The sequence below is a fragment of the Nothoprocta perdicaria genome, unplaced genomic scaffold, assembly GCF_003342845.1.
Source record: "Nothoprocta perdicaria isolate Ctin4 unplaced genomic scaffold, notPer1 scaffold_0, whole genome shotgun sequence".
In the NCBI taxonomy this organism is placed as follows: Eukaryota; Metazoa; Chordata; class Aves; order Tinamiformes; family Tinamidae; genus Nothoprocta; species Nothoprocta perdicaria.
In genome coordinates, this window is record NW_020454092.1 from 16,970,823 (window position 1) to 16,996,485 (window position 25,663).

At 47.3% G+C, this 25,663-nt stretch overlaps 1 protein-coding gene across 1 annotated transcript; it reads left to right on the plus strand.

Annotated features, from left to right (window-relative positions):
- The first annotated feature begins 6 nt into the window (after positions 1-6).
- Positions 7-25,663, plus strand: RNF11 (ring finger protein 11). Its single transcript, XM_026034038.1, has 3 exons — positions 7-136; positions 22,957-23,126; positions 23,654-25,663. The coding sequence occupies exons 1-3, from the start codon at positions 14-16 to the stop codon at positions 23,823-23,825; spliced, it is 465 nt and encodes a 154-aa protein (XP_025889823.1). The 5' UTR covers positions 7-13; the 3' UTR covers positions 23,826-25,663.

Consider the following 25,663-nt stretch of genomic DNA (forward strand, 5'->3'; position numbering starts at 1 on the left):
GCGGCGGGGAAAGATGGGGAACTGCCTCAAGTCCCCCACCTCTGATGACATCTCGCTGCTGCACGAGTCGCAGTCGGACCGGGCCAGCTACGGCGACGGCACCGAGCCGGATCAGGAGCCGCCGCCGCCATATCAGGTAGCGGCGGGCGCAGAGGGGGCGGCCGGGGTGAGCCCAGGTGAGCGGCGCCGGCCCCCCCGGCCGCCCGCGGGGGAAGTTTCTTTGTTCCCCGCGCCCGGCCACTCGGGGCCTTCCGCGAGGGGAAGCGGCTCGTTAGTTATTTACATATACGTGTACGTAGATGGGCTTTGGCCATGCAAGGATGACCTCAGATTGAGGCACAGGGCCATAGGTGATGAGAACAAAACAAGGCACCGATCCCAATTAAAGCTAGAAGAGAGAGCTGTTTATTACTATTTTTGCTGTTATTTTTCCACCCATATCTCTAGCGTCTTCAGAGGATGACCCAGCCTTCTGAGCGGTCACAGTGGTCTCTAGGTTTCTGGCCAGAAAGGGGGGAGAGTGTGTGTGTGTGTGTGTGTGTGTGTGCAGCCTCCTTTGTTGTCCTGGCACGGTGACATCACTGTCTGGTTGCGCTTTTCGTATCTGCTTAAGCCAGGGACCTCACGCGTTTTGCCCCCAGCCTGGGCTTTGTGTCTGGTCATGTTTCAGCCTACACTTTGCTCACTTATTTTTAGCTGTAACTCACCCTCAGTAAGTAACTTGGCTAATGCAGTAGGTCCTGTTTCCTTCAGTTGTGTGTGATACCAGAAAGGAAATGTTTTCCCATTGTTTTGTTTCTTTCTGTTTTGTGTGTCTGAAAGAATGTATTCTTTTGCAGCTTATGACCAATTGGCAAGGTTAAAAAAAAATAAAAAAGTAGATGTTTTCGTCTATAATTTTGCTCATGTTGATACGGAACTGTGATGCCGTTAGTAGCAAAAAGCTTGCTCTTGACCTCTGGTGATGACCGCAGAGAGGAGGAAGCTGAACCTGCGGTTGCACTTATCTGTTCCTTGTCACCTCTATCCCCGTAGGTAGAAACATACACTGCTTTAAACAAGTGGTCTGAAGTAGGTGATTGTATGGCCATAAAAAATGGGGAAAAAAATCTAAGAAATAAGGGAACATAAATGGTACAGCTACAAATACATTTTGTATTTGAGTTTCAGAAATACCGCACACTGGAAGAGTAAAATGCATTCCATGGAAACCTATAAAAATGACAGATTGGCATGTAAATTCTAGAAGGTGATTTGAGAGCGCTTTATTTTCTAAGAGGGGAGTCATTTGGTAGTTGCAGAATGGACATGTGATTAACAAAATTGCAGGAAGTCGTTACCTGGGTAGGCTTGTAATCTACAAATGCTTTAGCAAGTTCAGGAATCGCAGCTCCGACATGAGTTTCCTTCAGCATTTGGGAGAAGCTCTGTATGTAGCAGTTGCTGATGCTGCAGTGAAACAACAGTGGTGTTTCTTGGCAGTGCAGAGCTGTTTGTTTTGTATATGTGCAAGAGATTAATATTGGAACGAATTTGCTCACCTGAGGACTTCTTCCTAAATTCTGAATTATGTGTGTTGAACTCCAGTGAATAGAAAATTTTGTGTCATATGAAGTTTTTTTTTTTTTTTTTCTCCTTTCTTTCCTCTTTAAAGGCCCCATTAGTCTAAGCTTAGCCTAACTGATCCATCCTGTTTAGGAATGCATTGCATTTTTGTTAAATGTATAAAATGTTGCTGTGCATGCTATTTGTTGTCTGTTCATCTAGTAGGATTTGTGGAGGTTGGGGTTTTTTTTGCTTGAAAACAACCTGTTGGAGGCTTGATTCAAGCGTGCATGCTCTGCAGGTCTTCCCAGGTTGCTTTCAGTGAGAGATAAGTTGTCTTAGCCTCAGCCTCTGGGACTTTTTTTCTTTTTTTCAAATTAAAAACTTCTTGGATGTAAGTGAAGATGGTTAACTGATGAAACAGTGTACTGTAAAATAAGTGACCATATAGATTTCTGTTATTGATTAAGTACATTCACATTAAGCCTCCCTCAGCTATAAAGCTGTGCGTCAGTAGGTGGATCAGCACGCAAGAGTTTGGCTGCCCTGAAACTCCTGTACTGATCTTAATGATCCCTAAATCTTAGGGCTAAGGAGGGCAAATCCCATCCATGGCATTTGGTGCGATTTTCCTGCCTTGTAAAGTTGAAACTCAAAGCTGTGCTTCCCACAACTGTCAGACCACGATGCTTTGTGATAAGAGGCAATCCTGTAGGTATGGTTGACTTAGTATTTCACATGCTTTGAGGTCAGGGGAAATATGCTACATTTAAGAGTTTTAAAATTTTGAATTGTTTTAGGTAGGCCAAACCCTGAAGTTGAAGAGTTCTTTATGGTCTGCTGTGATAGCAATAGTGCTACTGCTATTTTCACTTTTAGGTGACAGCTTCAAGTCAGTGTTATGAGTGGGGTTTCAGGCCCTTTTTCCTTGTATGTGGTAATTGCTGCTTCTGTAGTGTTTTAACTAGAATTGGAGTGTATATATGGAAAGAGTTTGAAAGCTTGCTGGTGGTATCTAGCAGCCTTCACAAGAAACTCTGCAGTACTAAAGGTTTAAGACTTAGCTCCTGAAATTTCAGCCATAAAATGGACATATTTTAGAAGTCAAAGTCTCTTACGTTTGCTTCTTGGGGTTTGCAACAGTGATGTGCCAACTTTCTCCATGCATCTTGTAGGTGTGAACTGAGGACAGGAGGCCGGTTTGGTGAAGAAACATTTACATCTTGGATCTGCCTTAGCAAGTCTTTAAGAACTGGTAGTCTTGCATACAAGTCCCTTATTCATGCCTGGTTTACTTTCTGCTTTTGATCTCTCTTTTTCCTACCCTTCCTTTAAAAGTTTTGTTTTACAGTCCAGGCCTCTGCAGTAAAAGAAGGCAGTGCAAGTGTTGCAGATCTATGGATCTCCCTGTCTTTTCCTTCCTTTCTCTGGCTATTTTTGTGGCAATGTATTTTGTGTAGTGCAACAGAAAGGCCTCAGAGAGAGAACATCTTTTCCAGCAGGGGCCTAAATAAAAGAGAAAATGGTCCAGCAGAGTGTCACCCATTTTCTAGTGCATCAAGGTCAGGAGCTGACATGGGAAATGATTAGAAGACAAAAGTAAAAGAGCACGTGTGTGTATGTGGGGGGAAGTGATTTCAAGTGTATACCGGTGCTTTCTGAGAGACAGTGTCGTTCTCCCCCCGCCGCAGTGCCTCCACTTCAGAAACTGAAACTACAGCTGTATTGCTGAGCAAAGACAGCTCCATCCCTAACTGGTGTATCTGTGATGAGGAAAGAGTTTTGTTTTTGTTTTGCCTCAAGTCCCCAAAACTGAGTATGCTTTGTTTTTCCTTTCTGTCTACGGCTTCTTTGCCATCTGTTGGCAACGTGCCTTCTGCTGCTTTTCCAGACAAGTTCACTGCTTTCTCCAGTTTCTAATACTTCTAGGAGTTCTTCTCAAAGACTTTATTTTTGCAGAACAGATGTGCCACTTGTTCTTAAATAGTTCCATAACAGTTGCAGAAAATATTTTCATAGTTTATTAAATTTGGATTTTTTTACAGTAAACTACCAATACTTAGGGGAAAAAAATAGATACAAAAAGTATAACTGTGGATGAAATACTTTGTACTTTTTTAAAGAGATATTCCAAAGATGTAAAACACTTACTAAAAGCATGAGAAGTAAGTGAGAGTCCTTGATATTGATTCTGAATGCTTAGAAGTATCTTTGAAATTGTGATATGGAATATAGGCTAGTGCTGTTTGTCCTTTAGCTGTACGGTTTCTCAAACTCACTGTGATGCTCTGTGCCACCATCCTCTAAAATATTTTAGTGGAGCTAGTGTCTTTTTTTAGTTATTAGAAGAGATGCATTTAAAACCCTTAGATATGGAAACTCCTTTTCGCAGACCGTAGGCCTGTGAAATGAGACAGGAGCTCACACAGGAGAGCTTCAGATAGGGCCGTGCTCCCATAAACTCAAAGCTGCTGGAGATGACAGGCTTTGAAAGCAGAGTTTGGGGAGGGTCTTATGGCCTCTGTTAAATTGAGGCTGCCCTAATAACCCCCTCGGGGCTACCTAGTGAGCATCACTAGCAAATGTTGAGCTCTGACTCTTCTCCCTCTGTGCCCTGGGCTGGGTGGCACCCTCTGTGCCCAAGTGGGAAGTCTTGCTGGATCCTCTGAGCACAGTGCTGAGGATGTGGCCCTGGAGTGTCACTTGTCTGAGACACTAAAAGAAATCCTCAGTTTGAACAGTCAGAAATTTATATGAAATGTTCTGCTACTTTTCTGCTTGAAACTTGCCGTTGTGGGGCATGACATTGAATTCATTCTGCTCAGCAGAAAAACAAAGCTGTCACTAAACACTCCTCGTTATTACTCCTCAACACAAGTAATACAGGTATTCTGATGCTGCCTCTTAAAAGGCATGTTAATTAATTAGTATCATTAAAAATCACATACCAGAATACCTCTGGCATGGGAGTTGTGCTTATTCATAGAAATATCTATACAGAAATCTACAGGGCCGGGATTGAGATGGTTTGAGCCTGGTGACCGTGTGTGTAGTTCAGGAATGAGTGCTGCAGTCCTGCAGGGTGTTGGAGGTGGCATTGAGTGCCTGCGTGAACCAGAGCTATTGCTGTGCACTGGAACAGCGTAAGAGAAGGAAAGATGTGACTGGTGGGGAATAAAAGTATGTATAGAAAGTGACCTATCTTTTATTTAATTTAAAAAAAAAAAAAGACAAACCCAGTAAGTTTTATGCAAGACAAAGGAATAAAAAAATTAATGTGCAGTCCTCTTCTGCCATGGCTCTGCAGGCCTTGCTGATGCTGGTGAATCAGAGTTACATTTGGGGACCTGAAGGGAGACACTGATCCTCTGTGGGTTCAAACCCTGAGAGTGCATGAGGGAGAGCATCTCCGTCGAGGATGTCACTAGCTTGTGTGTTCGGGCCGTGTTGACCCAGGTGGAGATGAGCCTTGATGAGGAGTGACAGGAGCTGAAGTCTGGCACTTATGACATGGATGGGAAATGGTAGAGTAAGCTAGTGTTGTTTTGTGTTTACTTCTTCCAAAGAATATGATGCTAAAGCTGTCTTATATAACTTGTTTTCAAAAATGCACAAGTGCTGTAACACCATCCTCTAATAATATTCTAAACTGAAAGACCAAGTGCTACATGATATAAAGTCACTCTCGGTAAACTGTTAGGATACAATTTAGCTGTATTTAGAAAATAGGCAAGTCCTCTGTGAAAATAGGCAGGCATATATATATGTAAGTGGAGCTGTTAGAGTAAATTCTTCGTGTGTGCAGAGTATTATTAAACTGACATTTCTGTGGTTTAATGCCTATATAGGGATATACATTTTATTTATCCAGGCAGTAGTGAAACATACATACTGTGAATTCATTGCAAGGACACTCGAGGATATTTGGATAGTGAACAATGTGCCACAATACTTCTTATTCCTGCCATGTCTGGAGACCTTGGAGAGTCATTTGGAGCATTTGGTTGCTGCTAATCAACTCTAAGCAGAGCGTTTCCCGAGGGTGCTGAGTATGACTTTGCCCTAGAGAACTGGTTACAAATTGTGCATCTGTATTTCCAGGCTTAGTGCACACTAGTTTCAGCATCGGCCACCAGGCTGACTGGTGTCCGCTTCCATTTGGCTAGGAGAACATCAGGGAGAAAGGGAACAGAGGAAATGTATCCAGAAATCTGGAAAAATAAAAGATAGCTCATGGTTTCATAAAGTTGGATAAGTTTTTCAGCATAGTAATATTGGAAAAGATATTTTCAGAATCCATTCTAAAGAATATTTTTGAATAGTGACTAGGTATTGTAATTGTTTGCTATCTCAAGAGTAGATGTTAACTCTATTTTCAATTATATTTGATTCAAATACATATGAGTTAGACCTGATTCGAAGCAAATGTGGTATGTATGTGAAAGTTTGAGTTCTCTGTGTTAAATTCTCTCTATTATGAACATTAAAGCTGGTTTCTAGACACACAGTTGAGTCAGCAAATGGTAAAGATGTGTCCCTGACTGTGCTGGACAGAAGGTTTTGCAACAGCAATTTTGAAAAGGCAGAGGAATGTGTATAATGTTGTTTGGGAGAATCCTGCTCCCTCTTCTGCATGCAATTCTGCAAGAAATGTCTAAGCTGGATCAAGATCTTACCCGAGGCCCATTCCTGTGGGCTTGTGTCGCTGTTCACCACATTTATTAAAGGAAGAAGCAAGGCTTTTAATGAGTGCTTCTATTGGCCCTGTTAATGCTGCTGGTCAAACTGGTTGCAGAACGTAAGGTCAAGAAACTAGAAATAAGGGTACTTAACTTGTGACATACAAGTATCTTGTATGTATTTTTAATGCTTGTCCTTAATATGTCATCCTCAGATGCACAGAAAAAATATGTTTATATTTTGAGGTATGTTTATATTTTTATATTTTGGGGACAGCTGCCACAGGCAGAACATAGCAGCAGTGTGTGGCTTCTTGCTGGCTATAGCTGCACAGTGGGCTTCAAAAGTTGCTTGAGTCGCCCTAGCGTGAGCTGTGGTTGTGTTTTGTTCAGTCTTCAGTTTAGTTTATAACTTTTGGTAGATCACTTAACTGTGCTTCAGTTTCCTTGTCTGTAAAATGAGGAGCGATAAAGCTTATCTTTACTGTAGACATGCTTAATAATTTAATTTGTGTTTGTAAAGGGTTCTGTGATAATTTGATTTTAATGAAATAATATTCCTCTGTTATAAAATGAATCTCAGCAGGAATTTATGACAAGTCTGCTGCTGTAGAGGGGAAGCTTTATCCTAAGAATCTATTTAAGACATTAGATAATAGTCCCCCTAAAATCTGTTTGGAATCTGATAATTTTGTATTTATTTGGCAGCCTGTGTTCAAGATGCTGGATTAGTAGGGGAAAAAACAGGCCTCGGAGATGCAATGAGAAATCCCTCCTAATCAAGATAATGAATCTTCATTACCATGGGAGGTACTAGGAGTCTTTCAGGAAAGCCAGTCAAAACAAACAGCTCTGCCCTCCCCAAAATCCAGGGCCAGCTGGTTTTCAGGAAGCCCTTGTGTTTCCTCTGTTCCCCACCAGCTCGTTTCTGTGCTCAGCAGACGTTCCTGGCTGCACTTCTGGGCTTAGGTTTCTGAAACCTAGAAAATAAAACCTTTTTAGCCTTTGAAAAAGATAATGGAAAAAGCTAAAGGGACTGAAGGAAATCCACCATGACTCCTCTCTGAACTAGTGAAACAATTTCTGGGAGACCAGAGTGTTATAAAGAGCAGTTGTTTCATTTACCAGCCCTCTACAGGAATCTCTGTAGGCTGCTCTGTTTCCCAACAACGAAGCAGCAAGTTGCAGCGCCACAAAAGCCGCTCGACTGCAAGCCCCGAGCAGCGACACGGACAAACAACAGATGCAGGCGGCAACGGGGGGAGAAGAGAGAAGAGCCTTCGTGTCAGCCATGCTTGCGTCAGCCAAATCACAACCAGCTGGGCTTACCCAGGACGTTTCTGCTGATGCACCAGAATGCTTACGCTTTGCACACACGTGAAATCTAGTCAGAGGAGAGTTCTTTTCTGAGTGTTCTCATCCCTGTCTTGGCTGCTGGGTTAGTCTGGGAGTGACGCAGACCTGGACTGCCCGGCAGGAGCACTGAAGGTGTGGGAGGAGTGAGGGAATCTGTGACTCAAGGAATTCAGTTCCTCCCCGTCCTTAGCGTGCAGTACAGAAGGTGCAGGCTGTTATCCCTGCAGCTGTGGAACCTGTTTCCCTTGATCTTATTTTTTGGACACTGAAAAGGCCATCGCCTCCTCGCTCCGGCCTCTTGCTCCTTGAGAGCAGTGTGTGTTTCTAGAGATGTGGGTGAGGAGCAGCCCTCCTATTTGGTTCACTGAACTCTGAAGGCCAAATACCCCAGCGGCCACAGCCTCCTCCTTGGTCAGAGATGGATCTCAGCTGGTCAACAGTGCTGAGTTTTCCAAAACTTGGGACTGTAGTTAACCCATGTGCCCTTAAAAGCTTGGACTGCTAATAAAGGTCTTGGAAGCATCAAGGAAATGCCTGCTTTATGACTAATAAAGTTTAGTAAAGCCACACGAGCATTCAGGGGTAAGAGAAAAATAATTTAGTCTTGTTTTGGATAAGAACAAGAAATAGCCTATCCAGCAGCTACGACTGAAAACACTGATTTTGCTTGATATTGTCAGGTTCCAATTTTTGTCATGGCAAAACTGCTTGAAAAAAAGGGCAGAGGAGGGTCTGGCCTATTTCTGGGTCATGACCCAGAAGTAGCTATATATAAAGTAGACATCTACTCTGACAGCAGTTCTATAGAGGCTCTAAGGTTTCCCTGTGGCCCTCGCCACTCTCGCTTTATATGGCTGTCTTGATTTGTACACACAGTCTAGCCAGAAGGAAACAGAGCAATATTTATCTGGCTTCATTTCTCTGTGGAAGCTGCATCTGGGGAGTTTGGGGTACCTGTCTCTGGTGAGTTGGCGTCTGAGCGCTGTGGCTTTGGCCGAGGCTCCATGCTCTTGCCCTTTCTCTTGTAGAGCTGCAGGAAATGTATCCAGGAGACCAGAGTGCATCACATCCCATTGTTTCAGGATCTGTAGGGCGGAATGATGCATGGCCACTCCAAAAGTCAGATGCCTAGGCATCTTCCCATTCATCATTGTAATTAAACCCAGGCACGGGGTTTGTTCTGTGCAGTGAATATTAATCATGGTGTTTTATTAATGCACTTGTTGAAATCTGTATTTCGGACATAGTAAAACTTTGCAGGATAGATTAAGGTCAGTATTTATTTTGCTTGAATTCGTTTTCTTTGAAGTTCTGGAGGAAAAGTGATTGCTGTCAGTGTTTGAACAAATGGGTGTAAAATTTGCTTGACTACACAGGTACTAAACTGTTAAACTGGTTAGGGCTGTACTGTTGCCTGGCAGAAGGTTGCGTGCAGTTGAAACTTCATTAAGAAAAGCTCACACTACCAAATTAATGATTTACTTAAAACACAGGAATTAAGATCTTAACACTTGTAAACTCTAGTTTATGCTTTTTCATACCTAATGAATTGCCATTGCTAGTAGCTGATGTTTTGCAGTAAAAAAATCCCACTGCACAGGTAATGTTAGGCCAGGGTCTGTCTAGAGCCGCCCAAACTCTTTTGGTTTAGACCGAGTCCTGCAGCTTGCAGCACTCCATGGGCCAGGTGCCTCCTGGTTGTCAGGGCATGGGGGCTTGGGCCTTTTCCCAAAGCGCCACGAGATGCTCAGCCACCTTGTCCTCTGCTGGAGGTGCTGCTGGAGCAATTGATCCCCTGGAAGGTATTCGAGGAGAGCTGGACTCCTGCTTTTTATGGATGATGCTCCTTTTTACAAAATCCTTCCATCCAGCCACCTGTAAATTTCTTTTGCTGTAGGTTGGAATTTAGACAAACATGCTGGAATTTCTGAAGTTCAAGCTGCATTTCATTATTTGACTGTGTGACTGAACTATTGAAAATAAGTTTAATAGAGAATGCCTGTTCCTTTTAAGTGTGTAGAAGATTTTGTGACCTGTATGTGATGGACTCAGCTGTGCAGAGAAAGTGTTAAATGTACAATTAATTTTATTAGTTTTATTTTTTAAAAATAGAATCTTTTAGAAAGTTTTTAAAAAAATCCACTTGCACATGCATAATCTTCATGCTTGCGCCGAGTCCTCTTGTTTTCCTTTTTCTGGGCTGTATCCTTTCCTTTCCCTCTATGGGTAAGCTGCCTTTTCACACCTCCCAGAAGCAGCAAGATGCCCTAGATTCGGTGCTTCCTGGGGAAAAGTTCACGTCATCCTATATATAACTTCTCCTGAAGCGTCTTTATGCTGTTAAAATTGTCACCTACTCCGAGGTGATAAAATAAGGAGAGAAAAAAAGCTGTAATTTTATGGTGGGAATGAGAATGGTGGGTATTTTATCCCTTACCTTTTTTTGGCTGCTAAGACTTCCCTGTGCACCTGCTGTTATCTAAATTCTGCTGAAGGTTAAGAGTTCTGATCTCCTGGCTGTAATATAAAGAAATTACACCTATTTCTTTCAGCTTGGCATCTCCTTAGTGTGCTATGGCTGAGGAAGGACAAATTACCTCTTCATTAAGGAGTGCTATGGATCAAGTCCTTGTGCTGGCAGGAATTTCTGCAGCGGGATGAGACTGTGGACCAGGTGCCCTGAGGTCAATTCATGCCTCTGCTGAGCGAGGTCCCTGCAGGTTTATCTTTCTCTTTTAGAGGTTCCTCTAAGAACTAGTGCTGCTGCTGCTGCAGTATTTCTACTGCAAAGCAAAAACTGGGAAATTGGTAGTAACAACTGCGTAACAGATGCTACCAAGCAAGTAGTCAGTGTTGACAGATCAGACAAATGCTTTCATCTCAGGATAAACTGTGGCAATGTTGTAGCAGGAGGGAAGTTTGTCCATCCCTTTGTTGGTGTAAGATTTTTTTTTTTTCTTTTAATATAAGGGCATTTGTGTGATTCAGCACATCAGTAACCTGAGCTGTCTGGGCTTCTGCAGCGTCTCTGGGTAGCAAGGGGCGTTCTCTGCACTGCTCAAGAAAGTGCTGCTGTTCGAGGAAACCAAATGCTCCCATCTGGGGCATTCATTGGGACGTGGCCAGTTAAAGACATCAGCTCCCCTAGGTTAATATGTGTACACCTCAAGCATGTAGGGAAGTTACAGTTTGTGTTTGTTTAAAATGATTTAATGCTGGATTGTGTTCTACCACTTAAAAATTAGAGCTTTGGCAGACTGTGCTCAGGAGAGAAAGCAACGGAGATGGAAGGAAAGGCTCTAGAGGTGGCCACATACTCAGGAGAGCTCAAGTCTGAGACCAGGCTAAAATACAGCGTGGTGCGATACACCTGCCCTCCCTCCTTGTTTCTGAGTCCAGGAACTCTGATCTGTTTGCTCCTGCCAGATGGGTTATGATAGCTGTGCTCTTCCCAATCCGTATATTCCATTTTAGCTTTGGCATCTCTGGAAAAGTCTAGCGATGCCGGATGTCAGATGCACTGCTGTCACAGAGCACTGCAGGATCTTGGTTTTCTCCATGTTGTGGCTAAGAATATACTTGGACTTTGTTACATAGCAGAGCATGCACAGAATTAGTGCTCAGTATTAGCTGGGATGATAAGTGCCTTTGGGAATGGTCTGCATAAGCAATGCAATCTAAATATGCTCTTTCTGACTTTGATGGGGGAGTGATTGCAAATCAAGGGATCGGGTAACTTCTGGATGGACACACCTCTAATACAGACAAAGCTGCAATTTCTCGATTTCTTTCTTTGTTTATTCCCCCCTTCCTTAATAGTGATCTTACTAGAGAAAAAATAAGAAAAAAGGATCTCCCCAAAACATAATGAAAAAATATAAATCTATCTGCTGCAACTGTCATTAAAGAAGCTTAATTTTGGTTTCCTTCATCCGTATGTGCAGAGTGCTGATTTTGGGTGCTTTTATTAAATTAACCTCCCAGAGTCTGAGGTGCCCAGCTCTTAATGGTATGGGGTTTCCTAGTTCTGAGCAAGTTACCTTAACATAGGCACATGGTTTTAGATGTTACGAGTCTCTTGCCTGGTTTGGGGTTTCTCGAAAGAGGCTGCTGGTTTCGTGCTGAAGCCAGTCTTAGTTAATGCAAGCGGAGGAGTGAAATCCTGTTTGGAGAGAGGAACCTGAGGAGAAAACAGGGCAGCTCCCGGCGCAGCTGCTAGCCACAGCCCTGGCTTGCGCAGGTCCTGCCTCCTTGCTCAGCATCTCCCTGGCTAGTTTTCCTGTGTTCGTAATTAGCCACACTAAGTGCAGGCAGGAAATACTGCCTTAAAGCTTTCCTATCTCGTGAGCTATGTTGAACACCGGAGTTGTTCGTTTTAATTCTAGCTGCAGGATGATTACCAGGTTCCAGCAGTGGAGTGGCTGCCTATCACTGCAGACTATAACAATCCCCTGTGTACTTTCTCACTGAGGGCTTTATATTTTGTCTGCCACGGGCTGAATCCTGCCCTGTGGTGTGGCTGCCTAGGACAGCATGAACAGGTTTGTAAAACTGGGCATTTCCGTATGTGTAGAACTTCCAGCTAGCGGGTGGGCAGTGGAGCGCACTTGGAAAGGTTCCCTTCCAGCTCTGCCTTCGCTCTTACCTGTATGCAGGAGGGTGCTGCAGAGGAAGGGGCTTTGCCCCCTGCCTGTGTGTGTCAGTTAGGGGTGCTGACACAGGTGAGGGTCAGACAGGCTCCCTGCAGGCTCCTGTGTTCCCACCGCGGGGCGAAGCGGAGGGGCAGGGGCCTGGTGTCCTCTGGAACCAGTGCAGTGCTGAACACGAACATGTTGCAAGCGTATGGACCTTTGCATACCATATAACAGCTGAAATATAAACACAATCCTTTAAAATACCTTTATATTGCTTTTTGTGGCAGGGAGTTTCAATATACAGAGTTTCAATATACAATGTTACATTACAGAACCAGTAAAGGAGAACAGCTGGAGAGGACGTAATGAGAAATTGCAAGAACAAACCCCAGGGGTTTCCGTAAACAGCCTGACTGCAAGTCCGTGCCTGTAATGAGATCGTGAAATCTCCTCCCCAGCAGTTGTCCTCGTGGGTGACGTTTTGTCCCAGAACTCAGCTTTTCTTTTAAAGCTCTTCTTTTGTTAGATCTTAAGCGGTCAGGTGGACTCGTTTGTGACATTTACAGCAGTTTCAAAATGCGACTCAGACTTAGTGTGCGTCACCTCTTGCATTTTGGTTCCGTGAGCTTGGAGCTAACCGTGCCGGACATCATTGCCAGGGTGATTTTCCCCACTTCCGAGGTGATGGTGGCTTGAATAACAGCCCCGTTCGGTTCAGCATTAGAAACTCTGTGTTGTAAATGTGTGAACATGCTCTGGACTGTTTCCTTGTGCATGTGAACAAGGCAATATGCAGATGATTACATTTGTTCAGTGTTTCCTGAAGATAATATACTTTTTTTTTAACCACAAGTTGATCAAATTCTGCCCTTACTACTCATTTCAAGGGTCTCTCTAGATCATCAGAGAACCAAGGATCAAGAAGCTTTTTTAGCTGCCTAGGTCGTGGCTAACTCGCACCTGATATTCTTGTACCAAAGAGTCCTTCCGTTGTTTTTCCTCTTCTGATGTTTACTCTCCTGTTTTATTTAAGATCAATCCTATACCTCTTTTCAGCCTTTGTTTTTTTGGGCCAGTGTTTCTATTTTTGTTTTGCTTGTGGAGATAATGCTCAAGGAACTTGATTTTTCCTGGAAATAATGTTGTATCTATAGTCAGTGAAGCAGAGCAAAGAATATTTTATATGATGGAGGAGTCATTGACTGACTGCCCAGCATTTTCCAGCATTAAGGCTGATGGGTTTTGCCACAATGACTGATAGCGATGATCACAAATAATAATTTACTTCAAATCTACAGAACTTGCAGCAAGAGCGGTCAGGAGGCGATTGCCTTTCCCAGCACTAACAGTTGTTATCGTCTCTTGTTTGAGCAAACTTTGCACTAATGAGCTGGAGACCCAGTCAGGAGCACAGTGTTATGTGAACTGATTCGAGTAAACGAAAGCAGGACCAGCACTGTAATTTATATTGTTTATTTTTTCTACAAAATGTTGGCCAAACAAAATTTCTTTCAAAGAACCTGTTTTTTAATGCATCTGACTGGAGGTGAAGGCTGTTGTGGAGCTTCGGAGGCCCGAGGGGCGGCACAGGTCGCAGGCCCTTCCCAGCCTGCTGACCGCGGCTGCGTTGCTGGAATCCGGTGCCACCGAGTCCGTGCAGCTGTTGTCGGAGCTGCCCTTGGCAGACCCGGCCTCCTGGGGCTGTGCAGCGAGGGGGTGACTCGCATGCCTGTCTCATACCTATGTTCTTACTCTTGTATTTCGATACCCCAGAGAAAGATGGAGCCACAGGTGTCTCCCTCTTTACTGTCCAAAATGCAGCAAGCTCAGCGCCCCTAGGAGGGACCGATGTTCAGGCTCGGGCGAGGCTTTAGGCCCAGCTTGGACTGAAAGCAGCGGTTGTGCAAGCTCTGTGGTGGTGTTGAAAGGGCTCCGTGGCTGGAAGGGTGTCAAGCAAGCGTTACCGGCAGCGTTCCACCTAGCCAAGGAGCTGTGAAAGGTAACAAAACTATTTCTGTAGTAACGACCGATGGTTTTTCTGCTTATGAGGGGCTAGTATCCAAGCAAGAAGTTTCCCCTTCCTTTTCTTCTTCTCTTTAAGCCTCATGTGCAAGGGGAGATTATTGAATATTATCACAGTGTGCTACCATGATGACTCCAATGTGAACAGTGGTGGTCTAGACTAAATGGTATAAACTAAACTGTTTTTCTTTTTTCCCCTTACAATGGTTTTTCTTGATAACTATTTTGCTGTGGCTGCATGTGTTTTTCTGACCCTGAGACATACTCTATACCTCCATATTTCCTGTCTTGGAGCTTCCTGTCCGTAGTTTAGTGTTACTCCATCACAGTATTTCATCATGACTGCGGTCTATGCGGTTTGTGTTTGTACTGCTTTTGGGTAAGCTGGCAAAGTTCATTTTGTGCAGGTTTTGCTGTGGATTTGGGGGGTAGTGTCTCCAGCCCCTTGCTGTGCGTGTGTGGGCAACGTCGTCCGGCTTAGCCGCTGTTGGCGCGGGGGCATTGGGGAGCAGAGCAGGCCGGTGTCCTCAAACCTCACAGAAAAGCAACGTCTCCATCTTCCTCTCGGGCAGTTTTCTATTGCTGGGCGATGCTGCCACCCTCCAGGCCCTGTACAGGGCAGTACCTCTGGCCCCGCTGAAGCCGCGGCGGCCACACATACTGCGCAGTTCTCGGGTGCAGCCTCCCGCTCAGCAAGCACCTCCGCTCGAGCGAGCGACGTTCCCTCTGGCATGAGGCGGTGCGGGCGGCGGGAGAGTACTGTGGCACCTGGAGTACTGTGTTCAGTTCTGGGCACCCCAGTATAGGAAGGACGTGGAGCTTCTGGAGAGGGTCCAGAGAAGGGCAACCAGGATGACTAAGGGAATGGAACATCTCTCGTATGAAGAGAGGCTGAGCGAGCTGTGCCTGTTTTCTCTGGAGAAGAGACGGCTCAGAGGGGATATGATTAATATGTATAAGTTCAGGAAGGGAGAATGCAGGGAGGAAGGGGACAGGCTGTTCTCACTGATGGCCAGCGATAGGACGAGGGGTAATGGCCACAAGCTGAAACACAAGAAGTTCCGTCTCCAGGTGAGGAGCAACTTCTTTACTGTTAGGGTGACAGAGCAGTGGAACAGGCTGCCCAGGGAGGTTGTGGAGTCTCCTACTCTGGAGGTCTTCAAAACCCACCTGGATGCCACCCTGTGCCACATGCTCTAGGTGTGCCTGCTTGAGCAGGAAGGTTGGACTAGATGATCTGTAGAGGTCCCTTCCAACCTTAAATATTCTGTGAATCTGTGAATCTGTGAGAGGGTCTCAGGAAGCAGCAGTGGCCGCAAACAGCGGTTAGGCTGGCAGCTGTTGGTGCAGCTCCCAGCGGGCGTCCCCTGTGTGCAGCTTGTCCCAGCCGCGTGGGTGCCTTTCGTGCGCTGCCACGAGGTGATCGGCTGCATTCAGTAATGGGCTTAGAAACAACTCGGTGGCCTGGGCACCGAGCTGTCTCTGGGCATTTAAAACTTTAGAATAGAGGAGGAGTGTGTTGTGGGCACAGTGCAGTGCACGCCCAGCCCCTGCGAGGGCCCTGCGGGGCCTGTAGCAGCTCGCGGCGCGGGCAGCCCCGTGAGCTCACGCTGAGCTCACTCTTGGCTCTGGCCCCACCAGCCGAAAATGCCGAGTCACCGCTCGCGAGGAGCGCCCGGCAGAGCAGCCTGCCCTTGTGCTCTGCTCGCGGCTGATACCGCGCGGGCAAGGGCCGTACAGGGCTGCCCTCTGCCTACGTGGTTGCCGTGTGTTAGATACAGTGCTGCAGCCAGTGCTGCTGCCTTTTTTTTTTTTTTTTTTTTTTTAATTTCAACACAAATAACAATAATCATCCTCATGGGGGCTGTGCCTTTGAGGTTAAGGAGATGAGCTGGCACCTGAAACTGAGCCTTTGGCTATTTGCTGTTGCTTGTTAGGTCAGAACAATAATGGAAAGAAGGAGTGATGTTTGACGGCTCTAAACAAGCAGCTGAACTGCCTCTTTGTGTGTGTTACTGCTGGCAAAGGCGGAACAGGGAAGGGAATAGGGGAAGGTGCCCGTGAGAGGAGGCCGTACCGTCACGTGTGGCGCGCGGGCTGGGCGCCGTGACTGCTGCCCAACACAGATGTAGCAGCCCGCGGGCTCTCAGCGCTGTCCGCTTCGAGTCCTGGTGACACTGAAGTTTGCGGGCAGCAGCTCCCACACTGACAATGAAGAACCTGTGCCTCTAGCACAGCAGCCTCGTGCAGCTGGGCAGCCGCTGGGAGGGTCGTAGCAAAGCTGGGACGTGGTGTGGCCAGTGGCGCAAGCCTCTCTGAGCCGTTGCCTTTAGGGGCCCTCATGTATGGCAGCCATACTCGCATACCGGGGTAATGCAGAAACGGGCTTTAAAAAGCCTCGGTTGAGCTTTTGAGTAATATGCGTTGATCATAGGGGCTTCCCCTTGGCCTTAAACACTCAGATGTGATTAAGAAAAAGGCCTGGGTCTGACTTTAGCACCAAGCTGAGGCAGCCTCCTGCTGGAGCAGGAGATTTAGTTTCACAGCCTGTTAGGCCAGGCGGTCCTGTCCGTTCCTTTCTCCTTGGCCCTGCAGAAGTTTGCACCGTCCGTCCAAGTTCCCCAGCTTAAACCTTGCTCTGCTCTCTGCCAAGTTTTGCCAAAGTTGCACTCTCCTGTGTTGTCCCTTCTATTCTTTTTCCATAGAAACTACCATTTGGCCCCTTTCAAACTTCTTTTTGATGGTGGCTTCCAGCAGGGTGGCTACAGGAGAGTATTTAATATCACTGATACCCTGGGCACCATTACTGACGTGATCAACAACTGAGGCCCCAGCCCTTCCCTGACCCGCGTTGCTGCTTCCCTCAGACCCAGCTGGTGCCTCCCTGAAGACCTTGTGCAAGGCTTGTTTTAGCTCCGACTGCTGGTGTCTATTCAAGTCCTGTTTGAGCCGCTTGATGTGTTGGGACCTGAATTTGGTGGCTTGGGTTTGTGCTGGGACTTGTTTGGGATAGGGCGCTGGGCTGCGCCCATGTGGGAGCTCTGAGCTGCGGCTGGGGATCCGTCATGTGAGCTCCCCATGTTGGAGAGGGGGCAGCGTGGCTGCAAGAACGTTCATTGCTGAGGTCAGAAAGGGCCTCATTTGTCTGTAAAACCATATGCTTAGGCCACTGGTTCAGGCCAGAAGAGAAGAGGCCAGTAAGCTCCTAGAGAGTTATTGTTCTGCACTTGATTTCACTGATCTGTTGATATCCTCCTTGCTGTTTACTTTTTCTAAGATGCATTCCTAGTTTAATCTATGAATCTTGATAATATTCCTCTTTTTGCTATACATTCTCACCAGCTCAAAGCAGTGCTTTTATTGCTATTTAAATGTGCATGTACCCACTGTGCAAGTGCAGCCCATGCTTCTATGTCCCCAGCTCTCACCGGGCTGGTTCTGGCACTTTAGCTTTGGTCCATTTCATGTTTTCCTCTCTGTTTTGGCCTTCTGGTCGCAGCTGCTCCTCCGTGTACCTGATTAGGGCCAATTTCTCTAATTTCGCTACCTTGTCCCTGCAGTACCCAGAAAGACTTTTCTCAGAACTTCCTTCAAGCTGACCTTGTTCTTGCTAAAAGATGTGCTGGCACCTTTGCATTCAGTTTAAAGTCAGGATTTTGGAATGGGCTTGAGCCCCCTGCCCGCCCTGGCTGCCACCGGGTTGCTTGGGGTGCTCAGCTTAGTATTTTAACTGTAAATCTCCTTGGCTTATATTCCAAGCAAACTGCACTGGCTGGTGGTTTACACTTTGTAGAAACACAAAGGTGAACGATTTTCCGTTTTTTCCTTGCGGACCATTGCCTGGTCAGGCAGCATTTTCCTTGCAGATACCAGCGCTTCCTGCATCCCTGGAAGAACAGGGGTTTCTCTGAACTGTTTATGGGTCCTTCCCCTTGCCATGCAAAGGAACTCCGCAAGCGGCCGTCCCTCCCTCCGCGCACCGGGTGTGTGTGCAGGAGCGGCGGCCGTGGCTGGGGTGTGGTGGTGGCCACGGAGTCCGTGGGAGGAGGAGCCGCACGAGCTGCTGCGCGCCCAGTGTCCCACAGCCAGAGAAACTTGCTGGGGAGGCTGCCGAGGTGAGAGTGCCCCGACTGCATCAGGAAATTGGGCTTCTAGGGATCAATTACAACTTCTTAATTACTACTTTTCCCTTGCATCTCTGGTGTTTATGTTTGTGTTGATGGTTAATCAGATTTTGCAGCGGTTGGTCACTTAGACTGAGTGTTTGCACTGGCCAAAAGGAGAAGGACCCATTGCTGTCAGCTGCAGAGTTGCTTGGATGTGTGTGGAGGTGCCTGCAGGAAGGAGGCTGGAAAAGGAAGCCCCGTGTGGGAGCAGCTGCCGTCCCGCAGGAGAGCAGCCACGCGCAGGTCTCCCCTGGCCGGCAGCGGGGCCAGGGCTCGCTCTTGCCTTGGTGCTGCCCCCAGTAGCTCTAGGGCCTCTCTGCGGTTTCAGGGGGTTAACTGCAGGAGGAAGAGCAGCAGGGGACTGACAGGTTCAGCAGCCGTTCAGACGGGGCTGCCCCACAGGTGCAGAGCCGCATGGCACCAGCCGAGAGCCCCCAGCCTGCGGCAGGATGCGGCTGCTGCGGCCCAGCTGGTGCGGGCGGCTGCGCAGGGACGAGGATCCTCCCTCACCCCATGAACCTTCCCTGTGCAGGACCCCGGCGCGGAGTCTGCGTTACCCCTATGGAGTTCAGTAGGAGGCCTGTGCAAAACCAGATGTACTTGAAGTGAAGGAAGAGCAGGTTGTTGCTTGTTAGTGGTCTGTTCCTCTAGCTCTGGGCCAGTAAAATACTAGTGCGCACACTGCTGGGGAAAATGATATTAGGTAATTGTGATACTAATTAAAAGGGAAAACTGAGATAGGAAATGTATTATGCTATGTTTTTTCTTTGCTCCTTCAGTGCTCTCAGGCCTAGCAATGAATAGTTCAAAGGGTGTTTTCAGTTCAATTTGTAGAATCATCACAGACTGCTGCGCCCGATGCCAGGAGCTACCCCCATGGGCGCTAATGGGGCTGCTACCCCCAGGACCCCCTCACACACGGGATGGGCAGGACGGGACTCTCGGGCATGAGTGTCCGGCCTCGCTGTTGTTCAGCCTTGCCTGCCTGGGAGCAGCGGCACAAAAGACGGGGTCACAATTCCCTTACGTTAGACTTTGCAGCAGCCGGGGCTCAGCTTTATGCATGACCCATCCTCATCCGCTCACTATGGACCGCGCTCGTCGCTGCCTGGCGACTCCCAGTGCAATGGGCATCACACCAGAGCAAGCAGAAGCAGTAGGACGGTGCCACGGAGGGGCAAGGGGTTTTACCATAACGTGTCTTGGGGCAGGATACTTTTCAGAGTGTCGGTCCCCGTATGGGCAGGGGTGAAATGGCATCTACAGAGAAGGGCCCTGGTCCTGTCCCACCTCGTCGCTTCGTGAGGGTAAGGAGGCGGGAAGCGAAGGCGCCAGCCCAAAGGCAGGCGTGTGGGTCACGGGCCAGGCAGCGGCTGGGAGCCCCTTCTTGTTTAGCCTTTTATGAACTCAGGGCGGGGGGAAGACGTGTTTTTGATGAGGTCAAGCAAAGCACAAACAAAACTTGTGATTTCTGCAGCATTGGAAAAAGATAAATCAGTGTTACCATACTTGTATGATATTTTTCCTCTTCCAGTTTAGGAAGAAGACAGAAGCAAACCATGTATGTAAGCTATAGTAAAACCTCTAGGTGTGTATTTTTTAAGTATCATTTAAGATTAAAGTTCACTTTACATTTTAAATAATGCTTTGACCCCCCCCCCCCCCCCAAACATGTTGGTTCTTCATGGCAATTGCTGCCAATTCTTCCTTTTGGAGGGCATACAGGTGGATCCATGGATAGGGCATGAAATTTTTGTCTCCCATTTTTCCCTCCTGCAACCTTTCTGAAAGGACTGGGGCACGTGAGAGCAGTTGCTTGAAAACAACCACCAAACATCCAGCCCCCTGGCAACATACTGCTGATGCGGAGTGGAGGGATCTTAAAATAATCTTTATCCAAGGATTAAGAGTTCCTGATCTCCCACTGACCTGTTTTCAGAGTAGCAGAAATTCATTACACTTGCAGAAGAGGATGAAAACGCCGTCAAAGGGAAGCGGGACCGTTTCATGGGGACCGGGGAGGGCTGGGCTGGCGGCACCGACCCTGGCGCCAGGCAGCAGAGACCCCGCGGGAGGCACTTGGCATCTGCCTGTGAAGGAGGCGCCCGCGCTTGCTAAGCAGCCTACAGAAATGTCTGGTTTTTTACTTCTAACATAAATAAGCATCCAGATCCTCTGTTTTTCCCTCAAAAAGGAGGAGGAGTCAGGGTGAGATGGAGACACAAACCCAGCTGTCGTCCTCAGGGCTGTTATTCCAGGATAAACATTAGGAAAGAATCGTTGCTGGGCATGGAGAGCCACGGAGCCCCGTTCGGCAGCGCCCTGGAGCGAGCGGAGGGCTGAGCAGCCCCAGCGCTGGCTGGGATATTCATTGTGATTAAATTCTAATGGGAAAAAATAATTGATTACAACTAATTGAGTGCCAGAGAGTGATTTTTATTTCATTGGCTGACATTAATGTGCGGTTTTGGTTATTTGTTCTTGGCTTCTTCCCAGGTTTTTTTTCATGAAATTCATCTTAGCTTGAAACGCCTGACATCTTTATCAAATGATAAATAACAGGGGCTTTGGCTGAGATTCAGTATTTCATAATTAGGGCTGCAAAGGCGTTTTCCGTGGGAGCGAGGGGAGCGCTGCCCCTGGCGGGGCTGGGCGCAAGGCGCGGGGCAGCGGCGGGCGCCTCTCCTCGCTGGGCGGCTGTCGCGGCCTCCTCGGGCTCGCGCAGCCACCACCAGGCCGTTCCTGCAGCCGCTGGAGGAAAGCGCCTCAGCAAGGCTGCTGCTGGTGCAGGTGAGAACCAGCCTCGCTGCAGTGCAGGCGGGTGCCCTTTCTGTGTCAGCGGGGTGTTTCTAGGCATGGGGCGAGCAGCCTGGCCGGGCAGGCTCAATGGTCACGGAATGGGGGTTAGCGAGCCACGACTGGGAGCAGTGGGACAGGAGGGGGCTCTTCCTTGCGCTGACCCACTGGGTGCGGAGGGCTCTGGCGTTTGGAACGGGGAGTAGCTCACCTGGCCAGGACAGCCTGGCGGACGGGCTGCCCTCGGCTCCTGCGGCACCCCCTTCTTATCCGTATGATGCCTAGCGAGTACTTGAGGGAAGTGAAGGAATGCAGCCTGCTCCCTGTGCAGTAAAATTAAGGCGAGAAAAGTGTGGAGCTTTAGCTGGGAACAGAACTGGAAGTGGCAGTGTTAAAAGTGCCAGACAAACTTGGGTCTTGATTTTTAGTGTTGCTTGCAGACCAGGAAAGCTGTTGTGGGAGCAGGACCCTGCTTCTCCGGGCTGTGTCCTGCCCTGGCCTCCTGTAAATGCCGTGGGCAGCTGCAGTCGCTGACACAGGGTGTTCCCAGCAGGGCTTAGGAGCTCCGTGCTGCGTGTGCAGCGACGCTGCTGCAGGGAGCAGGTTCCGCTGGCAGCGTGTCCTGCCCGGCTGCCAGTGCGTCCTGCCCGCGCGCTGCTGCAGCAGCACCCTGGGAGGTGGCGCGGGGCAGAGAGGCAGTTCAGCCCCGCTCTCCGCTACGTGGGGAGAGCCCCTTCTGGGGGTGCTTGATCCCATCCCCTCTGACTGCCGTGGCAGATTCCCAGCTCCGGGGGCAGCCTGGGGCTCGGGAGGCAGCTCTGCAGGCGCTAGCAGCTGGTGCAGCCTCTGTCCCGGGCGCTGGGTACCAGTACCGGGTGCGGGGAGGCCGCGCGTGCCCTGCGCCACGTCAGCGCTGCCTGTGGTGCTGCTGTCCTGCGGGTGGCTGCAGCAGCCGCCTCCGACATGGGAACTTCCCCTGCTCCCAAACAGGGTTCCAGTGTTCCCGTGCCTCTGGAACACAGGCCTTGCCTTCAAAACGTTCCTAAAAGTTCATGTGTTCGTGTTTTCAGGCTTTCTTCCCATTAACAGGAATGGTGTGGTGAGGGTCCAGTACTGTCCTAATATCTCCTTCAAATTAGTGTTTATTCCCCAAAAGGTGCTTCAAATGTATGTTAAATAAGTACAAAATTAACATAAATGTTAGCCTGAAAAGCTGATGTAAAGTTAATTAATGCTGAAAAGAAGTATTGAGAATGCAGCACAGGAAGCTGTGTGTATCGTGTGTGTATACACACACACACACACACAGAGTCTTATTTACCAGCAAAACATTCTTCTAAAGCACTGTTACACTGTCCTTATCTCTAATTATTCCAGGTATAAAACCAAAACTTTTCTGACACAAATACTTGGGCTTCTTCCTTCGTCACTACCCGCCAGTTGGCCAGTCCTGCAGTGTTTCTGCTCGATCTGTTCTCTCGTGGCGTTCAGGCGCGCACTGAAGCCGCGAGTGCCTCCTAGAGCCAAAAGCCTCTGCAGAGGAGAGACACGAAGAGCCCCTTACCCGCCTGCCCAAGCCACTGGCCTTGCCCTTTCATCCCTTCGTCCATATAATGACATTCCACAATTTGCAAAGCAGGCTTGGGAAATCATGCAAGCATTCATAGGATTAAGCAAGGAAAGTTTTAAATGTGTTGCTTATATTGTGTGAGGAAATACTGGAAAGTAGTTGTTTCACCTGAAGTATTTTCATTCTAGGAGCAGGTGCCTGTTCCTGTTTATCACCCCACCCCCAGCCAGACTCGGCTGGCGACGCAGCTCACGGAGGAGGAGCAGATCCGAATCGCGCAGCGGATAGGCCTTATTCAGCACCTGCCTAAAGGGGTCTACGACCCTGGGAGGGACGGCTCTGAGAAGAAGATCAGAGAGTAAGAGATTTAATTGAACTCATTTGGGCAACGTGACAGCACCATGGGCGGGGGGAGGCCATATGAAATAACATTCCGTTTTGCTTGTCCTCTGTTTTTGCCTTAGTTTTCAGAGAGCAGAATTTGGTGTGTCTGATGACACCACTGTGCAGAGAGCTCTCTCCCTTCTCCTGCTTTGCATGTGTCTTACAAATCGGAGTCACTTTCCTCACCTTTGCCCCAGCACCTGCCTCCTTTCAGGCTCCTTCCCCCTTCACTCCCTCTTCAAGGGGAAATAGTGTCAAGCCGCAGCTGCCTCCCCACACGTAGCAGAGCTGCCCCTGCCACGGGGGCGCCCTCCTGGCCCCTGCTTGTGCAGGGACATGGGAGGGAGCGCCACGGCGGGCAGCGGGAACGGGACTGCGGAATGTTCCTGGGAGTTGCATGTAGCGCGGGGCTGACACCAGGAAGCCGAGGGTCACTGCAGCCCCTCTTGGACAGGCCCGTGAGGTAGCAGGACTAATTGTTCTGTATCTGTTTCCCCCCAGATGTGTCATTTGTATGATGGACTTTGTTTATGGGGACCCCATCCGATTCCTGCCGTGCATGCATATCTACCACCTGGACTGTATAGATGACTGGTTGATGAGATCCTTCACCTGTCCCTCCTGCATGGAGCCGGTGGATGCAGCGCTGCTTTCATCCTATGAGACTAACTGAGCCAGGGTTTCTCCACTGAACCGTCAAGGAGACCATCCACTTTCCTGGGTTTGATCCTTTTGTCATTCAGCCCAAAGAGCCAGGAATTAGGAATTAAGATCATGCACAAAATATACATTTCCTAATAAATAAAAAGTATTCCTGAATGGCTGCAAATATTGGGGAAAAAACATAATATTTTAGAGACTATAGAAAAAGTAGGTTGTTATTTTTAATGTAAAGCCTTGACCCACCATTGTCCTTTAATGTTTGTTCTTATACCCATATATAGGAATTGTGTAAAGTGTTACAGCAACTGTAAATGTTTGAACTGCGTGTATCCAATTTTATTAGCAGCAAGATAAGAGTATTTTTTTTTCCTAAATAAAGTAACCAGTTTTGTTATGATTCTTTTCACAAGTCCTGGCATTTGGGTCAAGGCTTTATTAAAATCTACATTTTATAACACTGGCACAAAGAAATAGTTTTAAGCTTGTTTGCACAGTTCTTATTTTTTTTTTTTCCTTTTCCATTGGAGATGGAATTCATTGCCTTAGGTCTTTTTAATAGTGTGTTATTATTGTTGGGCTGGCTCTGTGCTTGAAAACCAGTTTATTTATAACCTGTTAAAAGTGCTATATTTTGTTTGCAGTTAGGAATATGCAGAAATCAAAGTGATCTCCTAGCTTGTAAGCAAACTGAGATGCATTATCCCTTTTCTGCAAGTGATGGTAAATATGGAGGTATGAAATGAGTCCTACACTAAAATTATGGCTTCAAATTTTTTTATAACTCGCTTGGGTTTTGATGAAACAATGATCCTTAAATCTTAGGATGTCACTTTTAACTTGATCAAGTTTAAAGTGGTCAGATTGACAGTAACTAACTGCTATCACGATTGAAAAAAAAAATATTTGGAACAAATGTAGCACTAATGTTGATAACTTATGTGACTTTTTTTTGCTCCCTAAAAATGGTTGGTTTTGATCACAGCAAAAGGATACTGCATCTCTCGTTCCTGTAGTTCTTAGGTTATCAGACATTAAGAATAAACATACTGTATCTCAGTCTCCTGTAGTAAATGTATCTGTTAAGCCCTGCTGGCTGACACATCTGTCCACCAAGCAGCTATGAAATCAGATATGAGAAGAATATATTTTATTTTCTGCACATAAAGGCAAAGTTTATATAAATACAGAATTTCTTAGTAGCAAGCGAGCGGGGAAATAGTACTGCTAAAGCCAGTTAGCTAATTTCTGCAGCAAAAAAGTATGTGCTTGCTAAGAGATGGGCTAGCAGAGATGGTAGTTACAGAGTCCTCTTAGCCACTTGGCCTGGTTCTTTTGTTTCCTTAACGTGCCCACTGTGACTTCTAGCCGTTCAGTGCAGCAGCGCTACGCCACGAGCCTGCCACGAGCCTTGGTCTTGCAAGGGGAGATGCAGTCTCCTGCTAATCACAGCAAAGCGGGGCTCAGTCTTAATTGTTTTGCACCTGCAGTTGGAGCACCTTATGTGCTCCAAGAACCAAGTACGTGGCCCCCTCACTCCAGGAACTGAGCGCGGACCGGGGCTGGGCACGGATCAGTTCTGGAGGGTTGCTCAGCAGAACAGAGAGTCAACACGTCAGATTCTTTCTGACTCCTGCTGCTCGCAGGAGCAACCACCTTAAAGCCGTCACCAGTTCAAGATTCAGCCAAATTGCTCACGTTTATCTGGACACTTTTTTTTGCTTAATTAATACCTACTTAATTACACTGAGCAAAATTTGAGAAGGCAGACCTGACGTTGTGCAATATATTACAGTGGAAAATCATTGTTCCTTTTCATCATTCCATGTGTGTTCTCTTGTGTCCTTTTCA

Bases quoted from the DNA above. Each gene is read 5' to 3' on its own strand.
- RNF11 (XM_026034038.1), top strand. From the start codon at position 14: ATGGGGAACTGCCTCAAGTCCCCCACCTCTGATGACATCTCGCTGCTG. The intron at 137-22,956 runs GTAGCGGCGGGC...TTTTCATTCTAG, and splicing joins AGCCGCCGCCGCCATATCAG to GAGCAGGTGCCTGTTCCTGT. The intron at 23,127-23,653 runs GTAAGAGATTTA...GTTTCCCCCCAG, and splicing joins TCTGAGAAGAAGATCAGAGA to ATGTGTCATTTGTATGATGG.